This window comes from Aspergillus pseudoviridinutans (assembly GCF_018340605.1).
Source record: "Aspergillus pseudoviridinutans IFM 55266 DNA, scaffold_7, whole genome shotgun sequence".
In the NCBI taxonomy this organism is placed as follows: domain Eukaryota; kingdom Fungi; phylum Ascomycota; class Eurotiomycetes; order Eurotiales; family Aspergillaceae; genus Aspergillus; species Aspergillus pseudoviridinutans.
Window position 1 is genome coordinate 2,140,722 of NW_025091287.1, and position 21,263 is coordinate 2,161,984.

A 21,263-nucleotide genomic window follows, 5' to 3' on the forward strand; every position below is an offset into this window, starting at 1 on the left:
TACCTTTATCTCTCAGATAGTGTCCTTCAATGAATAGAACCAATGTGAAACTCTCTGAGCCGTTATGTGACAAGCAATCTATTTGAGTACCTCAGCGTCTTTCAACACACACAGTATATGGCTGGTATGTTAGATTTTACATGTCATGGAGAGGAGTAGGGCGTTCCAATATGTTAAGATTTAAGATTTCGATAACTAGAAATAGTCCATAGCATCTAAGCGTCTACTCAGCAGGATGACCCTTTTGCAACAGAGGTACCCGAATCACCCCCTTGGAGGCCAACATGTAGGACCCCAAAACCTCGTCCAAGCCCTTGCGGATTGACAAATCCACCCACTCCTTCAAGGGCAGCACCTGCAATGGCTTCCCTTCCAATTCCTCCACATACTTTTGCAAGTCTCCGACAGGGATAACTTGTTCACCACTCTGGTGAAGATACACCAGATCACCACCACTCTTTTCGTTGCTCTTGACAACGCAGGCAGCAATGTTCTTTGAAACAGTTTCAACTTTGATAAAGTCGAAGAACCCGGTCCCGGTGAGATCGGGTACAGCCCCTAACTCCCGAGAGAACTTGAGCAGACTATGCGCAATATCATTGTCGGGAACATCGTCACCGGTGATGCTGCTCGGCCGGTGGATCCATACCTGCCCTTGGAAACGTCGTTGAATCTTTTCAAGGAACACCTCGCTGGCCCATTTGGACGCCACGTATCCGTCCGATCCGTCGATGGGAGGATGGAACGCTGCGAGCGATGTCTCGGGCTGCTCATCGGCGCCACTCAGACGCGCTACACCTCCAGTGGAAATGTAATGAATTGGGATGCCATAGCGCACAGCCGCACGTGCCAGCTCCATGGTCGACAAAAAGTTGGCAGCGCGAAGACTGCGATAGTTCTTCATGTGTGAGACCTCAGCTCCGTTGTGGACGATGATATCGATACCCTTGAATAGATTCAAGAATTCGGACTCGCTCATGCCCATATTGGAGAGTGCAAGATCACCAGAGTGACGGACGACCTTGGGGGAATCCACGCTCAATTGTCGGGGTACACCATCCTTGTTGGGACGAATGGCCACACAGTGAACGTGCGCGACACTGGGCAGTTCGACTAGTTGGCGCAGAATGTGACCTCCCAAAAAGCCTGTGGCGCCAGTAAGGAGAACACATATTCCGTCCGAATGACCATTGGATGATCCATGGCCATTGACTCCGTTGGTAGCCGGAGTTTGTGTGAATGTTGTCTCGTCCAAAGCAATCTCCTCGTCCCAATTGATCTGCGCCAATAAAGAAGTACCATCGAGTCGCGCAGCGAGAAGCTCAAGCGTGCTGGCCTGGAAAAGTTCGGAGACCGCAAGTTCAGCCCCGAAGATTTGAGAGATCTCAGCCTTCAGAGCCAGCAGAAGCAGAGAGTTACCACCAACAGAAAAGAAGTCAGAGCTACGACGGATTAGAATAGATGCAGCTATGTCACCCAAGACATTCTTCCAAACGTCTCGCAATCTCGCCTCGGTTGGTGTAAGCTGCTCTTCCGCGTCGTATTCAACCGAAATGTTGGGTAGAGGCAACGACGCCAGCTTCCCAGTGTCAAGCTTGCCACGGTCGGTCACCGGCAGAGTATCCAGAGGGATGATGATTGCCGGGCGCATGTAAGCTGCAACTGGGAGTTCCTGGTTAAGTTGACGGAGATATGTCTGCTTGTCCTGAATATTGCTGGTTCGCGAGAAGACGACGTAGGCAACGAGCTGTTGCTTTGATGAATCGTCTCCCTTCAGGAGCACAGCCGCATCCGCAAAGACGCCTCGGGATGCTTGGACAAGAGCTCTGGCGATCTCGCCGAGTTGCACTCGATGACCTCTAACCTTGACCTGATCGTCTCCATCGACGCGACCCGAGAGCACGATGGAGCCGTCGGAAAGCATACGGCCTTTATCTCCGGTAAGATAAAGAGAGTCCAATCCAAAAACACCTCCCAGAGAGGCTGACGTCTTGAATTTGGCTTGGGTCAGCTCAGGGCGGTTTAGATAGCCACTAGCAACACCCGGCCCAGCAATTGCGACCTCACCAGGCCAACCAAGAGGAACAGGTCTGCACTCTTGATCCACGATATAGGTCCCGTAGTTGGCAATGGCCTTTCCGATCGGGATGCTGGTTTCGGTTGATTCGCTTTTTTCCAAGGACACTTCGCCCAAGGAAGAGCAGATAGACGCTTCAGTCGGACCATACGCGTTGATAACCTTCAAGTCAGGTCGGTTGAGCGCGCGGAACTGCTCCAAGAGATGAACTGTGAATGCCTCGCCAGCAACCATTGCAATGCGCCATGAAGAGCAGTTGCGAAGCTGATCGTACCCATACTTCAACAGAGCTTGCATCTCGGAGACAACGTGGGTGGTGCAAGTAACGGATTCATGAGCCATCAGAGCGGCAAGTTTTGCAGGATCATCTCTATTGTCGGCCATGATCAAGGTGCCGCCGTTGGCAAGCGCAATAAAAATCTGGTAGACTGCAGCATCGAACCCTTGTCCGCTCTGTTGGAGGACCACCTCTCGTCCAAGTGGCACCCTCTCCGAAACACCAAGGATAGGGGTCCGGATGTTGGCATTAGTGAGCGGAATGCCCTTTGGCCTACCTGTAGAACCACTAGTGTAAAGAATCATTGCAAGGCCGCCGGGGGCTGAGATGTCTTGAATCTTTCTGATGGTCTTTTGAGGGACGGCATTGAGAGTGACCACCTTGGTTTTGGAGGAGCTTCCGAGCAGCTTCTTGCTGCGTTGGGCGGTTACGGCGTGATGGACCACAATTGCTGGTTGGGATTCTTGCAGAATATCAGCAAGCAGTGCATCTGAGCTCCTGGTATCGAGCGGTACATAGGCAGCTCCAATGCGGAGAATGGCGAGGATCGTGGCGATGGTGTCTACACTGGGCTCAAGCAGGACACCAATGGGATTGGAAGGCGTTGCGCCGGTGTTCAGTAGCGATGCGGCAATAGCGTTGGACCTTTCCAAGAGCTGCAAGTATGTCTTTGTCTTGCCGGTAGTGCCCTTGACGGCCAGAGCGTGGGGGTCCTTGTCTACCCATGTATTGACGATCTTTGACAGAGTGCCAACAGAAGGAGCTGCAAGGTCCAAGATCGGCCCGGTACCAAGTCTGATGGCCTCGCCCTCCAAGGCCACGTTGGAAATCGACACGGAGCCAACTAGACGGTCTGTGTTCTTTGCCAATTCCTCAAGCATGCCTGCGTACATGCTGGCAAGGAGTTGAGCACCCTCCTGGTCGTACAAGTAATCTTGTAGATATAGGGTAATCATGGCAGTTCCGTCGTCTAGCTCATCAACGGTCGAAACGAGATCGAACGGGTTCTGAGCGTCGACATAGTCCAAGAATTTCATCTCAACTCCCTGGAGCGGAGCGGTGCGGCCAGCCCCCATGCGGTAATTGAAGCATACTTGGAAGAGCGGCGTTTCTGTTGTTGACGATGCGACACCACAAGCTCTCAGAATCTCCTCGGTAGGAACACCGGTCTGTGCCAAACCAGCATATGCCTTGCTGCGTGTTTCCTTCAGAAGTTCGATGAACCGTTGCTGGCTATCGACCTTGAACAACAAGGGGATGGTTTCTAGGAAGAACCCGATAGAGTTCACAAACTTCTGGTCGGACCGGTTGGCGTCTACCACCCCAATGCACATCTTGTCTGTGTCCAGGAGTTTGTGCAGTAACACTTGGAAAACAGAGAGATAGAAGTGGAAAGAAGTGGTGCGAGAGGTCTGGCTCGCCTTCTTTATCGCGGTCACCACATAGGCATCGAGATGGGTGACAACCTCTTGAACAGCGTACTGCTTCACAGCCTTACGTGTGCCGACTTTGGCAAAAGGGAAAAGAGGCAAAGGCTCGACAGGCTCTCGGAATTGCTCTTGGAAGAAGCGGAGTCTTTCGGCGTAGGCTCCATCGGACAGGTCTTGTTGTTGCTTGGCAGTAAACTCGGAGTATTGAGCAGGCAAATATTGTGCCGAGTCCACAGAGCCCGAGGTGTTGTAAAACATGGCCATGTCCTTCTGGAATATCTGCCAGCTGAACCCGTCCATGATGATATGGTGGTATCCGAAGATCAGAGTGTGAGAATCCTGACGGTGTGACAGGATGGTGGCTGCAAAAGTGTCTCCTTGCTCGAGATCGTAGTGACGATAGCGGATCAAATCGAATTCCTTCTCGATATCGGACGAGTCACTGACACCGGGAACAACCTTGAGTTGGAATGGTGACTTGTCGAGCACTCCCTGTATAGGCTTTCCGTGCTTCTCATCCGTGTAAAATGAAGTGCGCAAGGCCTCATGACGCCGAACGACCTCATTGATAGACTGCTCGAACTTAGGCACGTCCAGCTTCCCGGAGAGGGTGTAGGATATGGTGCAGTTCAGGACGGTATCATCGTCCATGTATTGAGATAGGAAGTAGAGCCTGGATTGGCCCAACGACAACGGCTGTATGCTGATCGGAGTTGGACGAGGGTTTTTCTTTGCGGCACTACCACGAGCTTGAGGCCTTCGGAGAGGCTTGGGCCTCACGGCAAGGTCTAAGGACTGCTTCGGTGTTCCGTTTGGCAAACCGTTTTGACCATTTGTGACCATATCGGACCTGGGTGCAGCTACCACGTCGTCCATTGGCTTTGTATCCGTTGGTGGTTTATCCCAAGGGCGAGCCTTCTGAACCGGTGCTGCTTGACTTTCGATCTTGGCGGCCGCGATCGAAGTCTTGTCAAAAGACAGAGATGAGACTACCTCATCACAAATCTGCGCGACCGAAGATCCGCCCAGTATCTTCAATACTGGAAGGTCGTACCCGGCTTCGGCCCAGGTCCAGTTCCGAATCTGGACGGCTACGAGGGAATCGATACCGAGGTCAATTATGGGCACATCGGTGTAAATGGTCTCGCGTGACAGCTTCGGGTTGTCAGCAACACGAAAGCTTGAATGGGGCAGTACTTACCTTGAGTGAGGACGCTAGGTATTCCAAGAGAGCATTCTCCATAACCTTTCTCGCTTCCTCTGGTCCGCCCGAGCTGAGCAGCATCTCCTTCAAAGATTTCTGAGCGCTACCAAGAGAGTCTGCACCTGCTTGAGTAGCATCAGGGTCAGTGATGAGATGAGAAAATCGCAAATTTTTGTGCCAGAAGGGAGCCTCTCCTGTGACGGGCTTGTATGTCTCCAACCCTGTGATTAGCTCCGGGGACTCATCACTCTGACCGACGAGTATGGCCTCGGCGAGGAGATGATGCAGATCGGTCTCAGATACTGGCATATAATCCATCTGTCGGATCGAGTTCTCCATCGTGCTGACACCTTTGTCATTTTGTGATCTCTGAATCACACCGATACCGACGACCATGCCAATATCGATGACAGAAGCAGGGAGACCATGGGCCCTTCGTCGCTCAGCCATAGCGACCATGAACTAAGAACAATCAGCAATCTCGAAACATGTGTCAAATTAATAGACTTACGTTGTTGGCAGCGACATAATTGGCCTGCGTTCGCTGACCCGTCATGACCGAAATGGACGAGAAGAATAGGAAAAAGTCAAGGTCATCAGCAGAGAAAACCTCCTCGAGGTAGATGGAACCTTGCACTTTAGGCTTCATGGCAGTTTGGAAACTCTCAAAAGGCATGTCGATGAACAATTTGTCGTCCAACACCATGGCGCCATTAGCAATCCCACCAATTGGAGGCATAGTGATGGCAATGCGAGTGCGGAGCTCCACGAGGTGATGCTTTTTGGTAACGTCAACTGCTTCAATGACAATATTTACTCCTTGCCTGAGTAACTCTTCCTTCCAGAGCTGTCCTTGCTTGTCGGGGTTCCTGTAGATCATCGTTAGAAATCCATCTCACGGTCAGATGCCAGACCAACAGATTACGTACCGACTTGTGACGACGATATGGCGAGCTCCGTTTTGTACCATCCAGCGACACATGGACTGACCAATTTGCCCGGTGAGGCCGACAAGAAGATATGTCTTATTAGGAGAGAATAAGTTTCGAGTGTCCACCGGTCTCTGGCTAAGGGTAATGCTCTGAGCTCCTGTCCAGTCAACGACAGCAGCATTGGCACGTCCCTTAACACCCTCAGCAACCAAAACAGAGGCTTTTACCACATTAATATGGTCATTAGAAAACTTCTCGGATGGAGAAGAGCCCTGTACAACTGACAAGGCCTCTGCAAGCAACTCACGAGGGCTAATTTCATGAGCGCCAAGGTCATTGAAAGCAACAACGGTAGCGTGGGGCGGCAGAGCTTGTCTGAGAGCCGAGAACTTGCGTGTCTCGGTCCCGCGTCCCATGTGGATGAGCATCCTAGTTTTGGGGGGTAGTTTCGCTTGAACCTCCTTCGTAGAGGCATGCGGTTCGATGAAAATATTGCTGCATGTGATTGACCCTGTTGAGCTGACTTTGAAGGTGACGGACGAAATAGCTGATCGGCCGGGCCTCCGCAAGGAAGCAGCAAGATGTGCATCAGGTTCGTAAATCAGGGTAGTGCATCCGTGGGGAATGGACTTGGCGATCACAAGAGCCTTGATCTCGTTCAGCATCTCAGTGATAAAAGTACCATCATCTTGCGGCGTATCCATGTCCACTTGTAGCGTCCATTCCCGTGGCACTGTTACGACGGAGGCATTGGATGGTGAAAGACCAAAAACTCGTGATCCTTGTGACGTGCGTCCAATGCAGCAGAATAGATCCTCATCGTCAATCCTGGGAATGACAGGGTCCATCGAGCAAAGTTCCACTTGAATAGTAACTGCATCCGCCGTATCCTCTTTGAAATCTCTATGGCGGTGGACTGCTTCCGCTGTATAAGCGACTTGACCGTCAGTCTGCAAGGATCTGGTGATGGCAATCGGCTGCGTTGCAACAGCAGCTTGCGTCTCCACCTTGCGTCTGAGAGCATTCAGCCGGTCGTTGCGCTTCGTATCTGGGAAGAGTCTTGGAACGAGGTATTTGCCTTTCTCGAGGGCGACTTCTGGCTCAATAGTCCATAGGTGAGTCGTCTCCGCGGAATTACCATTGCTCATATTGACACCACCTATGAGTCTGAGGAAACTCTCTGTGATAGCTGACTCCACTCCGTCCAGCGTGTCCGTGTCAAGAAACTGGAGTACCTTTTGTGGATTCTCAGACTGGAATGTTCGACCAATGCCAATGGTGGCATTATGGTAAGGATTGTCGGCTCTCGCCCGGTGGGTAATCCAGAGGACCGTTTTGGCCGTTGAGAAGAGTGTCTGCAGACCCTTAAAGGTTGGGCCTCTGATATCCTCTAAGACTGGACGATCAAGATCAGTCAGACTCAGAACAGCATCAACGCTGCTGGCCTCATCACTCAGCTCAGCCAGAGTTCGCACGTTGATGATCTCTCCCTGCCAAACATTCGACAGCTTTGATTGAATACATGTAGCAAGCTTGGCAACATCCGGCGAGAAACCGCCTACCACAAGGAGGTTTCCGCTGAGAGGAGCAGGCGAGGGAGATGTCAACGGGCTGCGTAAGAAGGTGATGTGATCATCAAGGGCCTGGGAGACGACGACAGAGAATGTATGCTTGTCAGGTACATTGTCGAGAGCAATCGAGTCAACTCCAGAGAACCCAATCTGTCGAAGAAGCTCGTGAGTCTCCTCGCGCGTAGGGTTGATGAATCTCGTCTCTGCCAAACCATCTTCGTCAAGTGCAGGGAGTGCGGACAGCAACATGAAGGGGAAGCGGAGCTGGGCGCCAGTCGCAGCCATCATGACAATAAAACCTCCGGGACGCAACAGATTTTGGATCGTCTTCAGAGCGGCGACTTGTTTGGTAAAGGCCTTGTGGACAATGACCAGGTCAAAAAGGCCGGCGCTGGTCAGATGATTAACCTCCTCGATGCCATTCTCGACACTGGCCTGTGCAAAATCCAGTCGTAACTGGTCTGCAGCAAGCGCTGTCTTCATCTCCTCGATGGTATGCTCTGAGTCATCAACTAGGGTATATCTCTCTAAGCCGCGGCCCAGCTCATGACAGATCGAACGGACTAGTCCTGGTGAAGATGGACCGACTTGAAGAATTCTCAAATTGGCGTGCTGATGAGAAATCTGTTTAGCTGCACTCACGAAATGACTCTGGAGTTGAGAGAAACCCAAACCCTCATTGTGCCACCGCGATATAAGAGCACCCATTGATGAAGGGGTAATTGGGCCGAGGCCCTCACTTGGCGAGTTGAGGAGACCCTCGCCGATGGTGCGCACGAGGACAAGGTCGATGTGCTCTCCGACTTCTTCCAGGATTGAGACCATATCAGATTGCGTCGGTGTGCTAGTCACACGAGCTTCCATCTCTCTGAGCAGAGAACGTATCCCGGGGCTCTTATCAGCCCACTGGTCGAGGTAACCGGCCGCCTTGAGCTTTGACAGGTAGTAGTGGACAGCCTTTTCACAGGTATCAATAACCTTTGACTCGCTTTCTGGGGCGGCGATGCTGTGCTTGGATGATGCACAGAGAGCTCCAGAAAGCATCTCCTGTCCCCACACATTCTTTAGGTAAAACCTCCTGTCATCACTCTCAGACGCGGGGAGGAACGAGCTCATCACAAAGTCTTCAATCTTGACTTGTAGCTGATTGGCCTCGGAGCTGAAAATGGTCATATCACCAGTCAGTGTCGGAAGTGCCACCTCATAACCAGGCCCAAATTCGGTAATGTGCGCGTCCACAGTTACCGAAGCGCCAGGAACTTGGGAAGTGCTCGATGGGGAGAAGACCATTCGACCGATAGTAGTGGGCATGAAGGCTGTCCATAGTGAACCGTCGCGAGGGGCAGCGAAAGCTGCGAGGAAGGTCTGGAAGCAGGCGTCAAGCCAAGTGGGATGAACAGGAATCGTCCCAGACAGGTCTCTATCCACAGCCACGGTAGCAGATGCAAAATTCAAACGTCTCTGCATGGACGTCATGGCTCTGAAGGGTCCGCTATAGCTCAGCCCGATCTCGTCCATCGACGTATAGAATCTGTCGACGCTGGTCGGCAGCAGATCCATCTCTGCCTGTCGACGTCGATCGGGGAATGAGATTGGCGATTCCGAGGCAAGGGTGATTCGAATCTGGCCGGTGGCAGCAGTTCTCAAATGTCTGTCGTCCATGGCGCCAGCGCTGAGACTGAACTGTGCGTGAATTTCGTTCTCGTTCTTGTGGGAATCAAGGTCGCTGCGCACAGAAAACAAGGTCTCCGTGCCATCGGATGCCTCGTCTAGGACGATAGGGCGTAAAATGGCCACATTGGACAGCTCAATACTGTGAACATTCTTGCCCCGGCAAAGGACCTTGGCAGCCTCCAGAGCCATAACGCAGTAGGTAGCCGCCGGCACAATGATCTGGCCTTGGATGCAATGGTCTCGCAACCAGGGTAACTCGTCCATGATAAAAAAGTTTCGCCATCTGGGCTCATAGTCCGTATCGTCGGGGGTTCTGCTACCAAGGAGCAGGTGAGGCGGATCAACCCTGTTGCGGACATTCTTGTTAAGACGGGACTCGCGATACAAGACCTTCTTGTGATCCCATGGATATGTCGGCAGGTCAGGCAGAACAGGTGCCTTTAAGATGGAAGCATTGCTCGGGTCAAATGCAGACGCGTACCCTGCAAAGTCGACAACCCCAGATCCCAATGTCAACCATGAGAACCCAAGAGCGGTACTCAAGGCCGTTATGTCGTCTGACTTGCGATCTAGCACGCCAGAGTAAGGAATTTCTGAGCCAAGCTTGTGTCTGATTGTCTCGAGAGTAGGTCCCTTGAGAGAAGGATGCGGTCCAATTTCGAGAGCGAGGTCAAAGTCGCCATTACCCTCGTCCAGTGCACGCTCAACGGCTTGCGAGAACAACACTCTCCCGATCAGGTTGTCTTTCCAGTAGGCTGCTTCCATATCTTTGTCCTGGGCCGGAGTGATCATTCTGTTATCCTCGTACACGCTGGATGCCCAGGCGGTTCCGTTGGATTCGCCAGCTACAAGACCGCAGCGCTCGATGGCAGCCAGATACGGCGCCGCGCAAGGATACATGTGCGGCGAGTGGTAGGCCGTGTCGAGCCGGAGAACCCGATTGAACACGCCTTCGGCGTCCAGTAATTCCTTGGCCTCATGAACAGCATCGAGATCTCCTGAAAGTGTGACGCTCTTGGGCGAGTTGCTGGCAGCAACAGTGAGCCGATTGGCGAATTGCTCCATCGCGCAAAAGTTGAGGCCGTCTTCGTAGCCGAATCCAACGGCAACCATACCGCCCTTCTTCCCATCTTTGCCGATGGCGAGTTTCGTGTACACCCCGCGGTAGTAAGCAATCTTGATGGCATCAACCTCGCTGATTTTGCCTGCGGCATAGGCAGAACCAATCTCTCCACCAGAGTGACCGACGACCATGCTGAAGGTTATTCCTGCACTCCAGAGCACCTTGACCAGGCCGACCTGAAGTGCTGCACAGACTGGTAAGGAAATCTCAGCTTCGCCCAGCCGCGATGTTTTTGGAGGTTTCATAATCTCCTCTTTCAGAGACCACTCTGGTCCGTCGGGGAGTTGTGCCATTGCCTCTTCCATCATCTCGATGACTTGTCTGAATAGCGCACTCTTTTCCATCAGGCCTTGGCCCATGCCTGCCCATTGAGCTCCTTGACCAGTAAACACACCCAAAATCTTGGGTCGTCTGACCTGATCAAACTCCGGAACGGAAGATCGGGTGCCAATCTCTGCGCCAGGATTTGAACCGACTTTGGCAAGTTGCGTCCGGATCCCTTCGAGAACACCGGCTCTGGAGGTCCCAGGGATGGAGATCCTGACTGGCAAAGTGGAACGATGAGAGTTCAGCGTCATGGCCAGGCGTAGAATGGAGACCTCGGTCTTCTGCAGGTACTCTTCATACCTCTCTAGCATGGCACGGAGGGCTGTTCCCGAGCTGGCTGAGAATAATAGAGGGATAGGAGAGAAGTCAGTGTCTGGTGTGACGACACTGTTGGGGAGTTGTCTCAGCTCTTTAGACTTTCCCCAAGGGCCGTTGTCATGAATTTCGGGCACGTAACTTTCCACAATGGCGTGGCAATTAGTGCCTCCAGAGCCAAATCCGTTAACACTTGCCCGTAGCGGTGTGTCAGGAGGAACTACAGGCCAAGCCTCGGGTGAAGTAGCTATTGAAAGGTGTTTGAAAGAAGGCTTTACGCTGGGGTTGAGGTTGTGGAAATGTTGGTTGGGGGGAATGGTCTTATGCCGCATGGCCAGGACAGCCTTAAGAATTCCTGCAATACCAGCACCTAGGTGTCACATATCGTCAGTTCCCCAGACTTCTTCAGGCATCCATATGTTGGGATACTGCTTACATCCTTCTGTGTGACCAATGACGGTCTTGACTGACCCAACAACCAGTTTGGGTCTATGACTGTGGTCTTCTTCAGGCGGGAAAAACGTAGTGGCAATTGCGTATGCTTCTCTAGGATCTCCGGCTTGAGTACCAGTTCCTTAGAAGCGCAAGTTCATTAGTCCATAGTCTCAAAGAAATGAAAAACATCATAGTTCAGGTAACTCACCGTGCGCTTCAATGTATTGTGGGCGATCTTCTGCCTTCGACAGGTCAAGCCCAGCGTTTTTATACGCGGCCCTCATCAACGAGACTTGAGCTTCAGCGCTAGGTAAGGCGATTCCCTGTGTTCGGCCATCCGAGTTGACACAAGTCTCTCGGAGGAGTGCGTCGATTCGATCTCCATCTTGCAACGCCTGAGACAAGCTCTTCATTAAGAAAACACACACGCCCTCACCTCGGGCGTATCCGTCCGCCGCTTGATCCCACATCTGAGACCGACCAGTAGGTGAAAGCAAATGAAGACTGGTCGCAGCAAGGTAGCAATCCGCGTTGAGAATTATATTCGAGCCACCCACGCAGGAGATTTTACACTCGCCAGCGCGCAAGGCCTGAACACCAAGATGCACGGCTGCCAGACTGGACGAGCACGCCGTGTCGACACTGATCGAGGGACCTTTCCAGTCAAAAAAGTACGATAGACGATTCGACAAGAGGGCGCGCGAGGTTCCGGTAATCATGTATTTGGAGACATTCTCGATATCTCTCAGCTGGGTATCTGTGTAATCAGCCGACATGGCGCCCATGTAGGCTGAAGTCGCGCTGCCTCGCATTCCGTTCAAGGTAAGTCCCGCATTTTCCATGGCTTCGTACACCGTCTCAAGCAGGAGCCTTTGTTGCGGGTCGATCGATTCGGCTTCGCGCGGTGCAATACTGAAGAATCCCGCATCGAAATACCGCGGATCTTCCTCAATGAAGTACGCATTGCTTGCATTGCTGGCTCCATGATGTTCACCGTCGACATTGTAAAAGCCCTTGGGGTTGAACCGTGACTCGGCGGGCACTTCTCTCGTGAGATCCCGCGGTGAGTAGAGCAAATCCCACAACTTTGAAGGAGACGTCGAATCTCCGGGAAAGCGACACCCGGTGCCAATAATAGCAATAGGCTCTTTTGGTGAATGTGTGTAAACCATGGCGCCTAAGATGGAGTGCAATAGTATTGCAGAGTAGGCGAGATGTGTGCCAGGATGGATATGTAAGGTTTTCTATTATTGTTCTAGACCTTAGGCTACTAACATGGAATTAGATCGCATATTGGACACCTATTAGGGCCAAGAGCTGTGTATAGCAGGAGCCTTGATCATATTGTGTACGACTTTCGGCCATCCGACGGCCGATACGATTGGTGGCATCACAACCACCGAATTCGGGATGGGGCTATCAACTCGAAAACCGAACCCAAATACCAAGAGAACCACGCGGTTTCTCCGTAATTCTGTTACGGCACACCCACCTTTACGAGTAGAATAGTTACTGATCGAGGGAAGAACACGATTCTTACCTAGACATCGTTCTCGCACCATACCATCTGAATCCAGAAGGTTGGCAATAAGACAATATGGCAACTATACACAAGCTATTCAAGTCGCCCTTCTTCGATTTCGAGTTCCTTCGTCTACTGGCCATGGCGCCACACGAAGGGGCCGAGATCGGAGAGGTACTGGAAGCAGCAGCCAAGATCAAGGACCAAGATCCAGAGTCATGGTATAGCACCCTTCTCGAAACCGGTAGCAAGGCAGAAGCCATCGCAAAAGAAGCTGAGGCCGCCGGAGATCGCGTCGGAGCGCGACGGGCGTACCTGCGATCCTCCAACTACCTTCGTGCAGCGCAGTTCATGCTCAACGAAGGCCCTATCGGACATGATAAAAGAGTCCTTCCCACTATTGAACGAGCCATTGCCAATTTCAGAAAGGGTGTCCAGTATCGTGATGGAAAGACGATCTTCTTGGACATCCCGTACGAGGACGGGAAAACGTTGCCTGGTTATCTCTACCTGCCACCCGCGTTCCGACGTATCCCTGGTCGCAAGATCCCCATCCTGCTCAACTCGGGCGGAGGCGATTCGACTCAGGAGGAAATCTACTTTGTGAACCCAGCGTACGGGCCGGATTTAGGCTACGCAGTCCTCACGTTTGAGGGACCCGGTCAAGGAATCGTCCTCCGTCGCGACAAGCTGCCAATGCGCCCGGATTGGGAATCCGTCACGGGTCCAGTCCTGGATCACCTCTTTGACCTGGCTGCTCGCCATCCCGAGCTCGAATTGGACCTAGACCACATCGCGGTCACTGGCGCGTCGATGGGGGGCTACTTTGCCCTCCGTGCGGCCGCAGACCCCCGGATCAAGGCATGCGTGAGCGTGGATGGGTTCTACAGCTTGTCGAGCTTTGTGGGAGGCAGGATGCCGGGGCCCCTCTTCAATGGCTTTATGAGCGGCTGGCTCTCAGACTGGATGTTCAATGGAATACTCGGCTTTCTCAAGAAACTTGAGTTTCAGGCCCGATGGGAGTTTAACCACTTGAAGTGGGCTACCGGCTCCAAGACGGATGCAGATGTTATGCGTAGCTTCGGCGCCTACACTTTGCAGAACGCCGACGGCACCGAATACTTGGCTGACGTGAAGTGCCCGACGCTGGTGACGGGAGCGGGGGCAAGCTTCTACTTCAACCCAGCCACCACGACAGACAAGATCTACGAGTGCTTGACGAGTCTCAAAGACGGCGTGGATAAGGAGAAGTGGATCGCTACCGATGTCGCGTACGGAGGCCTCCAGGCCAAGATTGGTGCGTTTGGATATTCGGCACAGAAAACTTTCGAGTGGCTCGACCAAAGGTTTGAAATTGAGAGGGAGCCTTTGACGGCTAGCTCGAGGTTGGAAGAATTGGTGACCAGTCTGTAGAGAGTTAGTGGTTGATAACGGCCAACAAGTAAGACAAATCCGTTTAGTCATTTCTAAGAATCATAGGCAGTGAATCCCGTATCCTGGCTCCTGAGATACGCTTGAGTAGACATCCTATGCACATACCCAACAGTCTAAAATTATAATACTTGTCCATAATCTTCCCTTATAATCATTCGTACTCGGTAGGCAATTGTCTTGAGTGTTTTTATATTACTACATCTGCCATACTGGAGGTATTAAAATATGTTTTGAAAAAGACTATATCGTTTCCCGCTGGAATGGAATCAGCATCTACGGTCAACAATATATATTGCTAACATCAAAGTATTTCCGAACCGTGGTCCGTGAAAAATAAGTGAGATTTATAAATGGGACACAGGGAACTAAACCAGGGTTAATAGCCACATTGAGAATAACTCGAATGCGTGCCCTTAATGCTTCCAGCTATTCTTCAGGTATGTAGGTGAATGACTCGATGTACTCTTTGGTGACATTGCCCTATTGGGACTAATCACGTGATAACACACCCGTTACTAGCTTTTGCGTATTTAACCTCGGATCCAGGAAATATGTTAGATTACAAGTCAAATTACCAGAACACCACTCTATATTTAGTATGTACCTTAAGAACTTCAGTATTTAAGTAAAAGACACGGGTAAACCCAAGTTGGTCATGGGTACGGGCTCCGTCCATACCCAACTCCAAGCCTGATCTGTAGCTAAGTTCCACGCTGCTCAATGACAATATCAAGGTCCAGTTCCACCGTACGGTTCGACAACTGTCAAACCCTAAGGAAGCTCGCCTCTCAAACGAGGAAAGATGGGTAGGATGTTACTACCAAGAAGCCAAAACTGTATCTTGGGTCAACGGGCATGGATCAGGCATGTTAACGGAGAGCAGATAGACCTACCCCATACCAACAATAAGAGACATAATCGTCCTTCTCGTCATAGCTAGTGAGAAAACCGGCAAAACAACGCATACTCGCAGCAACGTATGCCAGAGTAACTATCGCCGGTGGTTTCCACAAGGCAATCAACCCCAAAGTCCACGCCACCGTTAGCACGGCCAGTGACCAGCGCGCTACAGGCTGGGACAGCAGTAGCGGGATTGTTTTGCGACCCCGTGTTGTATCAGCGGTGCGGTCACGGAAGTCTTGGGCATGGCCCTACCCAAGTGTGATAGCTATGTTAGCATGTAGTTGCTTGTCTGCCGGGAGAACTCACAGTAGTAGCGAAAATGGCAACTATCATCAGTACTGCGACGGCCTTCAATCCATGTAACTCTTTACCGCCATCTTGAGAACATTATCTGTCAGCATGTACCTTGGCAAAAGCAAGCACCTTGTCAGAGTGAATACCAAAAATGATCGTTGTACCCCAACAGTAGCAACCGAGACCGATAGCTCCGATGAAGTTCTTTACTACTGGAATAGCGGCCAGCCCTCCCTCGTTGTATACCACTATGGCGATCGAATAGACTAAAGTGCACGAGACCGTGTTTGTGTATATGGCAGCAATCCACATCAGTAAGAAAAGGACGTGATAAAGGAGGGTAGCTTGTCCTGGTGTGATCCTGCCAGAGGGCAAGGGCCGATGTGGCTTTGCTATGCCATCCTCTTCTATACCATCGATCTGACGTTCCGATAAGTATTTCTTGTCATTCTCGTCTTGTTTGTCGTTACACGGTATAACTAACCTGGTTTTTGACCTAACCATGTCAATATTAGATTGCCTCGTTTCAAAGAAGAGTGCTTCTGGACGCACCTGGAACGTGAGAAGATGTAGTTGATTCCACAGAAACCCGGTGATGATCAGGTGAAAGCCACATGGTGCAGCAAGCACGAGGGCTACGGCCATCTGCTCTCAGTATCAGCCATTGGCCTTTCCTGTCCGTGGAGCGAGAGTTAGCACCACTACGTACAGAAGGTAAAGCGGCTGCTGGGATGTCCGATTTGCCGAACAGATATAAAGTCTTCATAAAACTGAAGGGGAGCCTCCCCAACCCTAGAACGCTTTCCATTTCTGCTGCAGAGTAAGGGTGCTACGACAACTGCTGGATATTGATGCCTGGTAAGAATAAGCCTATCTGGAACCGTGGACGGCTTGGTAGGATACCTTATAAGGGCCAGGTCGCCAGAAAGGTCCTTTAGAAAGGTTCAGAAGTTTCGCCATTCGAGCAGTCAGACTCTGACTGTGCCGCTTGGCCTTGCCACGCCATCACAGTATCATCATACCCACAAGTAAGCGCTATGGTACAGATAGTGAGTCCCTAGAGCTGCAATCATCTTCTCATTCAGGGCCTTACGCCGTTATCGTATGTTTCCCGAACTAATCGGAATACAAAGTGGGACGGTGGAAACAGACAGAGTATTGCCTTTACTAGACATGGACAGAGATAGAATAGGCAATATTTGCTGTAAAAACTATACCAAATGAAACAGGCTCGCAAGGTATGACGGCCAATCCTAGATTGATCCCTACGGCAAACCTAATTTATTTCTCGGGCTTTGGTTTTTCGGCAATGCTCCCTAATGCTACTTCCGAGCTTTGAGGAATTCGGATGTAAGCTGATTCTTTTGAACGCTGGACTCAAATAACACTGAAAGATCTGAGACCTAGACCTGACAAGTCAATTGCCCATTATTCAGATAGCTCCATACAACATGGCCGACGAACTGCCTACCCTTCAGATCAGCTGCGTGGCCTTGGTGGCCTTCTTAGTTGTGCTGGCGTTCAGAACTCGTACGAAAGACTTCAAACAGAACGTCCCTCCTGGGCCAAAGCCATTGCCGGTTATTGGAAATCTCTTGGATCTCCCCTCCAAAGGGCAGCCCGAGTACGTGCACTGGTTCAAGCACAAAGATGCCTACGGTCCTGTCAGCTCCATCAATATCATGGGGACGACACTCGTCATCTTCCATGACAAGGACGCTGCCCACGCTGTCATGGGGAAGAAGGCCCAAAAGACATCTGCGAGACCCCAGCTCAACTTTGCTCAACTATGTGGGTTCGAGAACTTTCTCATCACCCATCAGTATGACGACAAGTACCGCCTGCACCGGAAAATGGTTCACCAGGAGATTGGGACTAAGGGGCTCTCTGCTGGCTTCCGCCCCATTCAGGAGCAGGAATCTCTTCGTTTCATCCTACAGACGTTCAATCGGCCGGACGACATCTTGCACCACTTGAAAACGTAAGTCCCCTACGACTTGGTGCTTGCCCTTACACACTATCTCATGCTTTATAGTTTGGCTGCAGCCATCGTTTTGAAAATCACCTATGGCTATTCGATTGAGCGAGACAGCCCCGACCCGTTGGTCGAGTTGATCGAGCACACCATGGAGAACCTGTCCAAAGCATTTGTTCCCCTTTCTTGGGCCGTTGACGCCGTGCCTGCTATCAAGTATCTTCCTGACTGGTTCCCCGGCATGTCGTATCGGAAGACTGCCCAAGAATGGAAGGCCATCAACGAGGCCGCGGCGGAACTCCCCTATGACTTTGTTAAACGCCAGATGGCACACAAAGCCCACAGTCCTTCATACGTATCCAATCTTCTCGAAAAGAATATGACCAAGTCCGACACCAATGAGATTAACTTGGCTGCGGCCGACGAAGAGGCTATCAAGTGGACTGCGGTCAGCCTCTATGCCGCCGGCTCCGACAGTACAGTCGCCATCATCCACAGCGTCATCTGTGGTCTTGTCATGTTCCCCGAGGTTGTCACAAGGGCGCAGGAAGAGATCGACCGAGTTGTCGGCTCCGATCGGCTCCCCAACTTTGACGACAGAATTAATCTGCCTTACATTGACGGCATTATCAAAGAAGCCTGGCGATGGAATCCTGTTGGACCCATGGGGTTGACGCACAAGTCTGAAGAAGATATAGTCTGCGGAGAATATCTCATCCCTAAGGGCTCCTATCTTCTTCCTTCTCTCTGGTGGTTTTTGAACGACCCCAAAGAGTACCCAGAGCCGCGGGTCTTCAAGCCGGAGCGGTATATGGAGCCCTTCAACCACCCTGATCCTAGTGAAATTGCTTTTGGTTACGGCCGAAGGTCTTGTGCTGGTCGTTTCTTTGCGGACGCCAGTGTCTACATTACCGTCGTCCAGCTGCTGGCTGCGTTCAACGTTCGCAAGGCTAGAGATGAGCAAGGAAACGAGATTCCTGTCACTCTCGAGGCGATCCCCGGCATGGTCAATCGCCCCGCTCCCTTTGAGTTCAAGGTCGAGCCTCGCAGTCAGCACCACATAGATCTTCTCCGCCGCATCGAGTCGGAGCAGATACCCGAGGTTAGCCATGCGAGCCTTCTCAGAACGAGTACAGTCTAGGACCAAGATATAGATAAATGGGGGTCGCTCAGAACATCCTAAGCTTTTTAATCCAACTCGGCGCTCGCAATTGTTGTCAAAGGGTTACGTTAGTTTGAGCAAATACACAGTACATGTCTAAATATGGATCAGACCCTTATCACCTTGATTTTTTGAATCATTATCTGCCTTAAAATCCATGTAAATGTCCAGTACCGGCAATCACTGCCTCTGGATCGGTCTTCGGTAGTGGAGGATAATATCGGCGACCACCATATTGGGTATCGTTTACCGAACGCATGCTCAGCGCCAGACTATCCATAGATGGCAACACATTCTAATATAGCATATAGTTTATTGATTCAGCAACAGGTGCTCTTTTTTGTGTCTACTTATCTATTAGTGGATGCGAGTATCAGAAATGGATTACCATTATCTTCAGGATGAAGTTCTGCGACAGAGTCTGCAAAACCCGGAGGAGTTCTGGTTGCGACAGGCCGAACGCCTCCACTGGCACAGGAAACCTGATACTGCACTCCGGACAGCCCAGAAGAGTCTGCAAGATGGCACCACGCACCCGACGTGGGAATGGTTCCCCGGTGGGGAAATCTCCACGTGCTACAATTGCGTCGACAGGCACGTCGCTGCGGGAAACGGACACGAATCGGCGATTTACTACGACAGTCCAGTCACAAATACAAAGGAGACAATCACGTATCATACACTCCTCAGGGAGGTGGAGACGCTGGCCGGCGTCCTGAGAGAGACAGGGGTCAAGAAGGGCGATGTCGTCATGTTGTACATGCCCATGATCCCGGCTGCCTTAGTTGGCATGCTTGCTGTCAATCGTTTGGGAGCTATCCACTCAGTCGTGTTCGGGGGGTTTGCGCCAAACGCTCTTGCTCAGCGAGTCGAGGCTTGCAAGCCAGAGGTACTTCTCACCGCATCGTGCGGAATAGTTGGGAATAGGCCGCCGATTGCGTACAAAGGACTCGTCGAAGAAGCGATAAAGCTCGCATGTCACAAGCCTTCCCACACAATCGTATGGCAGCGCGACCAACTACGTTGGAACTTCCAGAAGTCTGTATCTAGTTGGTGGAGGAATATATGGCGCTGGATCCGACAAGTTCTCTTCCGTCGCAGGACGAACACTGCAAAACAATCATCATGGCAGGAGCTCGTGGCCAATGCCAGGGCACGGGGCGTCAAAGCCGACTGCGTACCCGTCCAGAGCGATCAACCCATCTATATCATGCACACCTCCGGTACGACAGGAGCACCGAAGGGTGTGTTGCGCAATTCAGGCGGCCACGCGGTTGGCCTACAATTCACCATCGAGTACATATTTAACATCCACGGCCCCGGAGACGTCATGTTTGCGGCGTCAGATATTGGGTGGGTGGTCGGTCACTCTTATATCCTGTACGCGCCATTGCTGGCGGGAGCGGCCACCGTTTTATACGAAGGCAAGCCGGTAGCAACACCTGATACGTCTGCCTTTTGGAGGGTGGTGGAGCAGTACAAGGTGAGTACCATGTTCGCGACGCCAACAGCGCTGCGCGCCATCAAACAAGAAGACCCAAGTAATACAAAGCTGTCTGAGATTGGAGCGCGTGGAGGCCTGCGATCATTACAAGCTCTGTTCCTCGCTGGCGAGCGGTCAGAGCCCACCCTCGTCTCCATGTACCAAGAGCTACTGGATCAGCACGGCAGAAAGAATGCACAGGTCATCGATAATTGGTGGTCAACCGAAGCCGGGTCTCCGATCACCGGCCGAGCGATTGCGCCTCATATCGGGTTGGGAAGTAAGGTGCCGAAAAGTTTAGACATTCCTCCGATCAAGCCTGGAAGTGCTGGAAAGCCCATGCCAGGATTCGATGTTCGGGTAGTGGACGAGCAGGGTGAAGAGGTACCAAAAGGGTCGATGGGTAATATTGTGCTCGCCCTACCTCTTGGGCCGACAGCATTCAACACGCTGTGGTCGGATGAGGAGAGATACTACAAAAGCTATTTGCAGAGGTTTGAATCCAGGTTTCTGGATACTGGGGATGCGGGATGGGTTGATCAAGATGGCTATGTTCATGTCATGAGTCGCAATGATGATGTATTGAACGTCAGCGCGTATCGACTATCCAGTGGTCAGTTCCAAATCCCCCTTTTTGACACCGTTCCAGTTACTGATTTTATAACGCGTGTAGGAGCCATTGAGGAGGCCATCTCGTCACATCCACAGATTGCAGAAGCGTGCGTCGTTGCTATCCCAGATCAGCTCAAAGGTCAGCTCCCCTTTGCATTCATCTCGCTCTCCGTGCCGGATCACCCAGAATCGGCCATACCAGCAGCAACCGTTGCAGCAGAGGTTCAGTCACTGGTACGGAGTCGGGTTGGAGCATTCGCCTCATTGGGAGGTATAGTGCAGGGCAAAGGCATGATACCGAAAACGAGGTCCGGCAAAACATTACGGCGTGTGCTTCGGGAGTTGGTGGAGAATGGGGTCTACGGGGACTTGGATCGGAGTGTCGAGGTCCCAAGCACAGTCGAGGATGCGACGGCTGTACAAGTGGCGAGAGCCAAGATTCGGGAGTACTTTAACAGAAACAAGGGTAAGCACAAGGCGATTGAGGCAAGGGAGACGGCATGAAACCGCAAT

General features: G+C 51.7%; 5 protein-coding genes across 5 annotated transcripts; 3 read left to right on the forward strand and 2 right to left on the reverse strand.

Annotated features, from left to right (window-relative positions):
• Positions 1-223: 223 nt before the first annotated feature.
• On the reverse strand, positions 224-12,537 carry nrps14 (PKS-NRPS hybrid synthetase psoA; the record flags this gene model as incomplete). The annotated part of the gene is made up of 6 exons (XM_043305911.1): positions 224-4,939; positions 4,986-5,450; positions 5,500-5,857; positions 5,918-11,300; positions 11,367-11,504; positions 11,574-12,537. The coding sequence occupies 6 exons, from the start codon at positions 12,535-12,537 to the stop codon at positions 224-226; spliced, it is 12,024 nt and encodes a 4,007-aa protein (XP_043161846.1).
• Positions 12,538-12,962: 425 nt separating this feature from the next.
• Positions 12,963-14,300, forward strand: psoB (hydrolase psoB; the record flags this gene model as incomplete). The annotated part of the gene is made up of 1 exon (XM_043305912.1): positions 12,963-14,300. The coding sequence occupies one exon, from the start codon at positions 12,963-12,965 to the stop codon at positions 14,298-14,300; it is 1,338 nt and encodes a 445-aa protein (XP_043161847.1).
• A 792-nt stretch (positions 14,301-15,092) lies between these two features.
• fma-TC (terpene cyclase fmaA) lies at positions 15,093-16,326 on the reverse strand (the record flags this gene model as incomplete). The annotated part of the gene is made up of 7 exons (XM_043305913.1): positions 15,093-15,155; positions 15,215-15,472; positions 15,531-15,601; positions 15,665-15,938; positions 16,003-16,014; positions 16,071-16,163; positions 16,228-16,326. 7 exons carry the CDS (start codon positions 16,324-16,326, stop codon positions 15,093-15,095), a joined length of 870 nt encoding a protein of 289 aa, XP_043161848.1.
• A 643-nt stretch (positions 16,327-16,969) lies between these two features.
• Positions 16,970-18,634, forward strand: fmaG (cytochrome P450 monooxygenase fmaG; the record flags this gene model as incomplete). The annotated part of the gene is made up of 2 exons (XM_043305914.1): positions 16,970-17,499; positions 17,554-18,634. 2 exons carry the CDS (start codon positions 16,970-16,972, stop codon positions 18,632-18,634), a joined length of 1,611 nt encoding a protein of 536 aa, XP_043161849.1.
• Positions 18,635-19,034: 400 nt separating this feature from the next.
• Asppvi_010069 (putative acetate-CoA ligase) lies at positions 19,035-21,254 on the forward strand (the record flags this gene model as incomplete). The annotated part of the gene is made up of 2 exons (XM_043305915.1): positions 19,035-20,751; positions 20,812-21,254. 2 exons carry the CDS (start codon positions 19,035-19,037, stop codon positions 21,252-21,254), a joined length of 2,160 nt encoding a protein of 719 aa, XP_043161850.1.
• Positions 21,255-21,263: the final 9 nt, after the last annotated feature.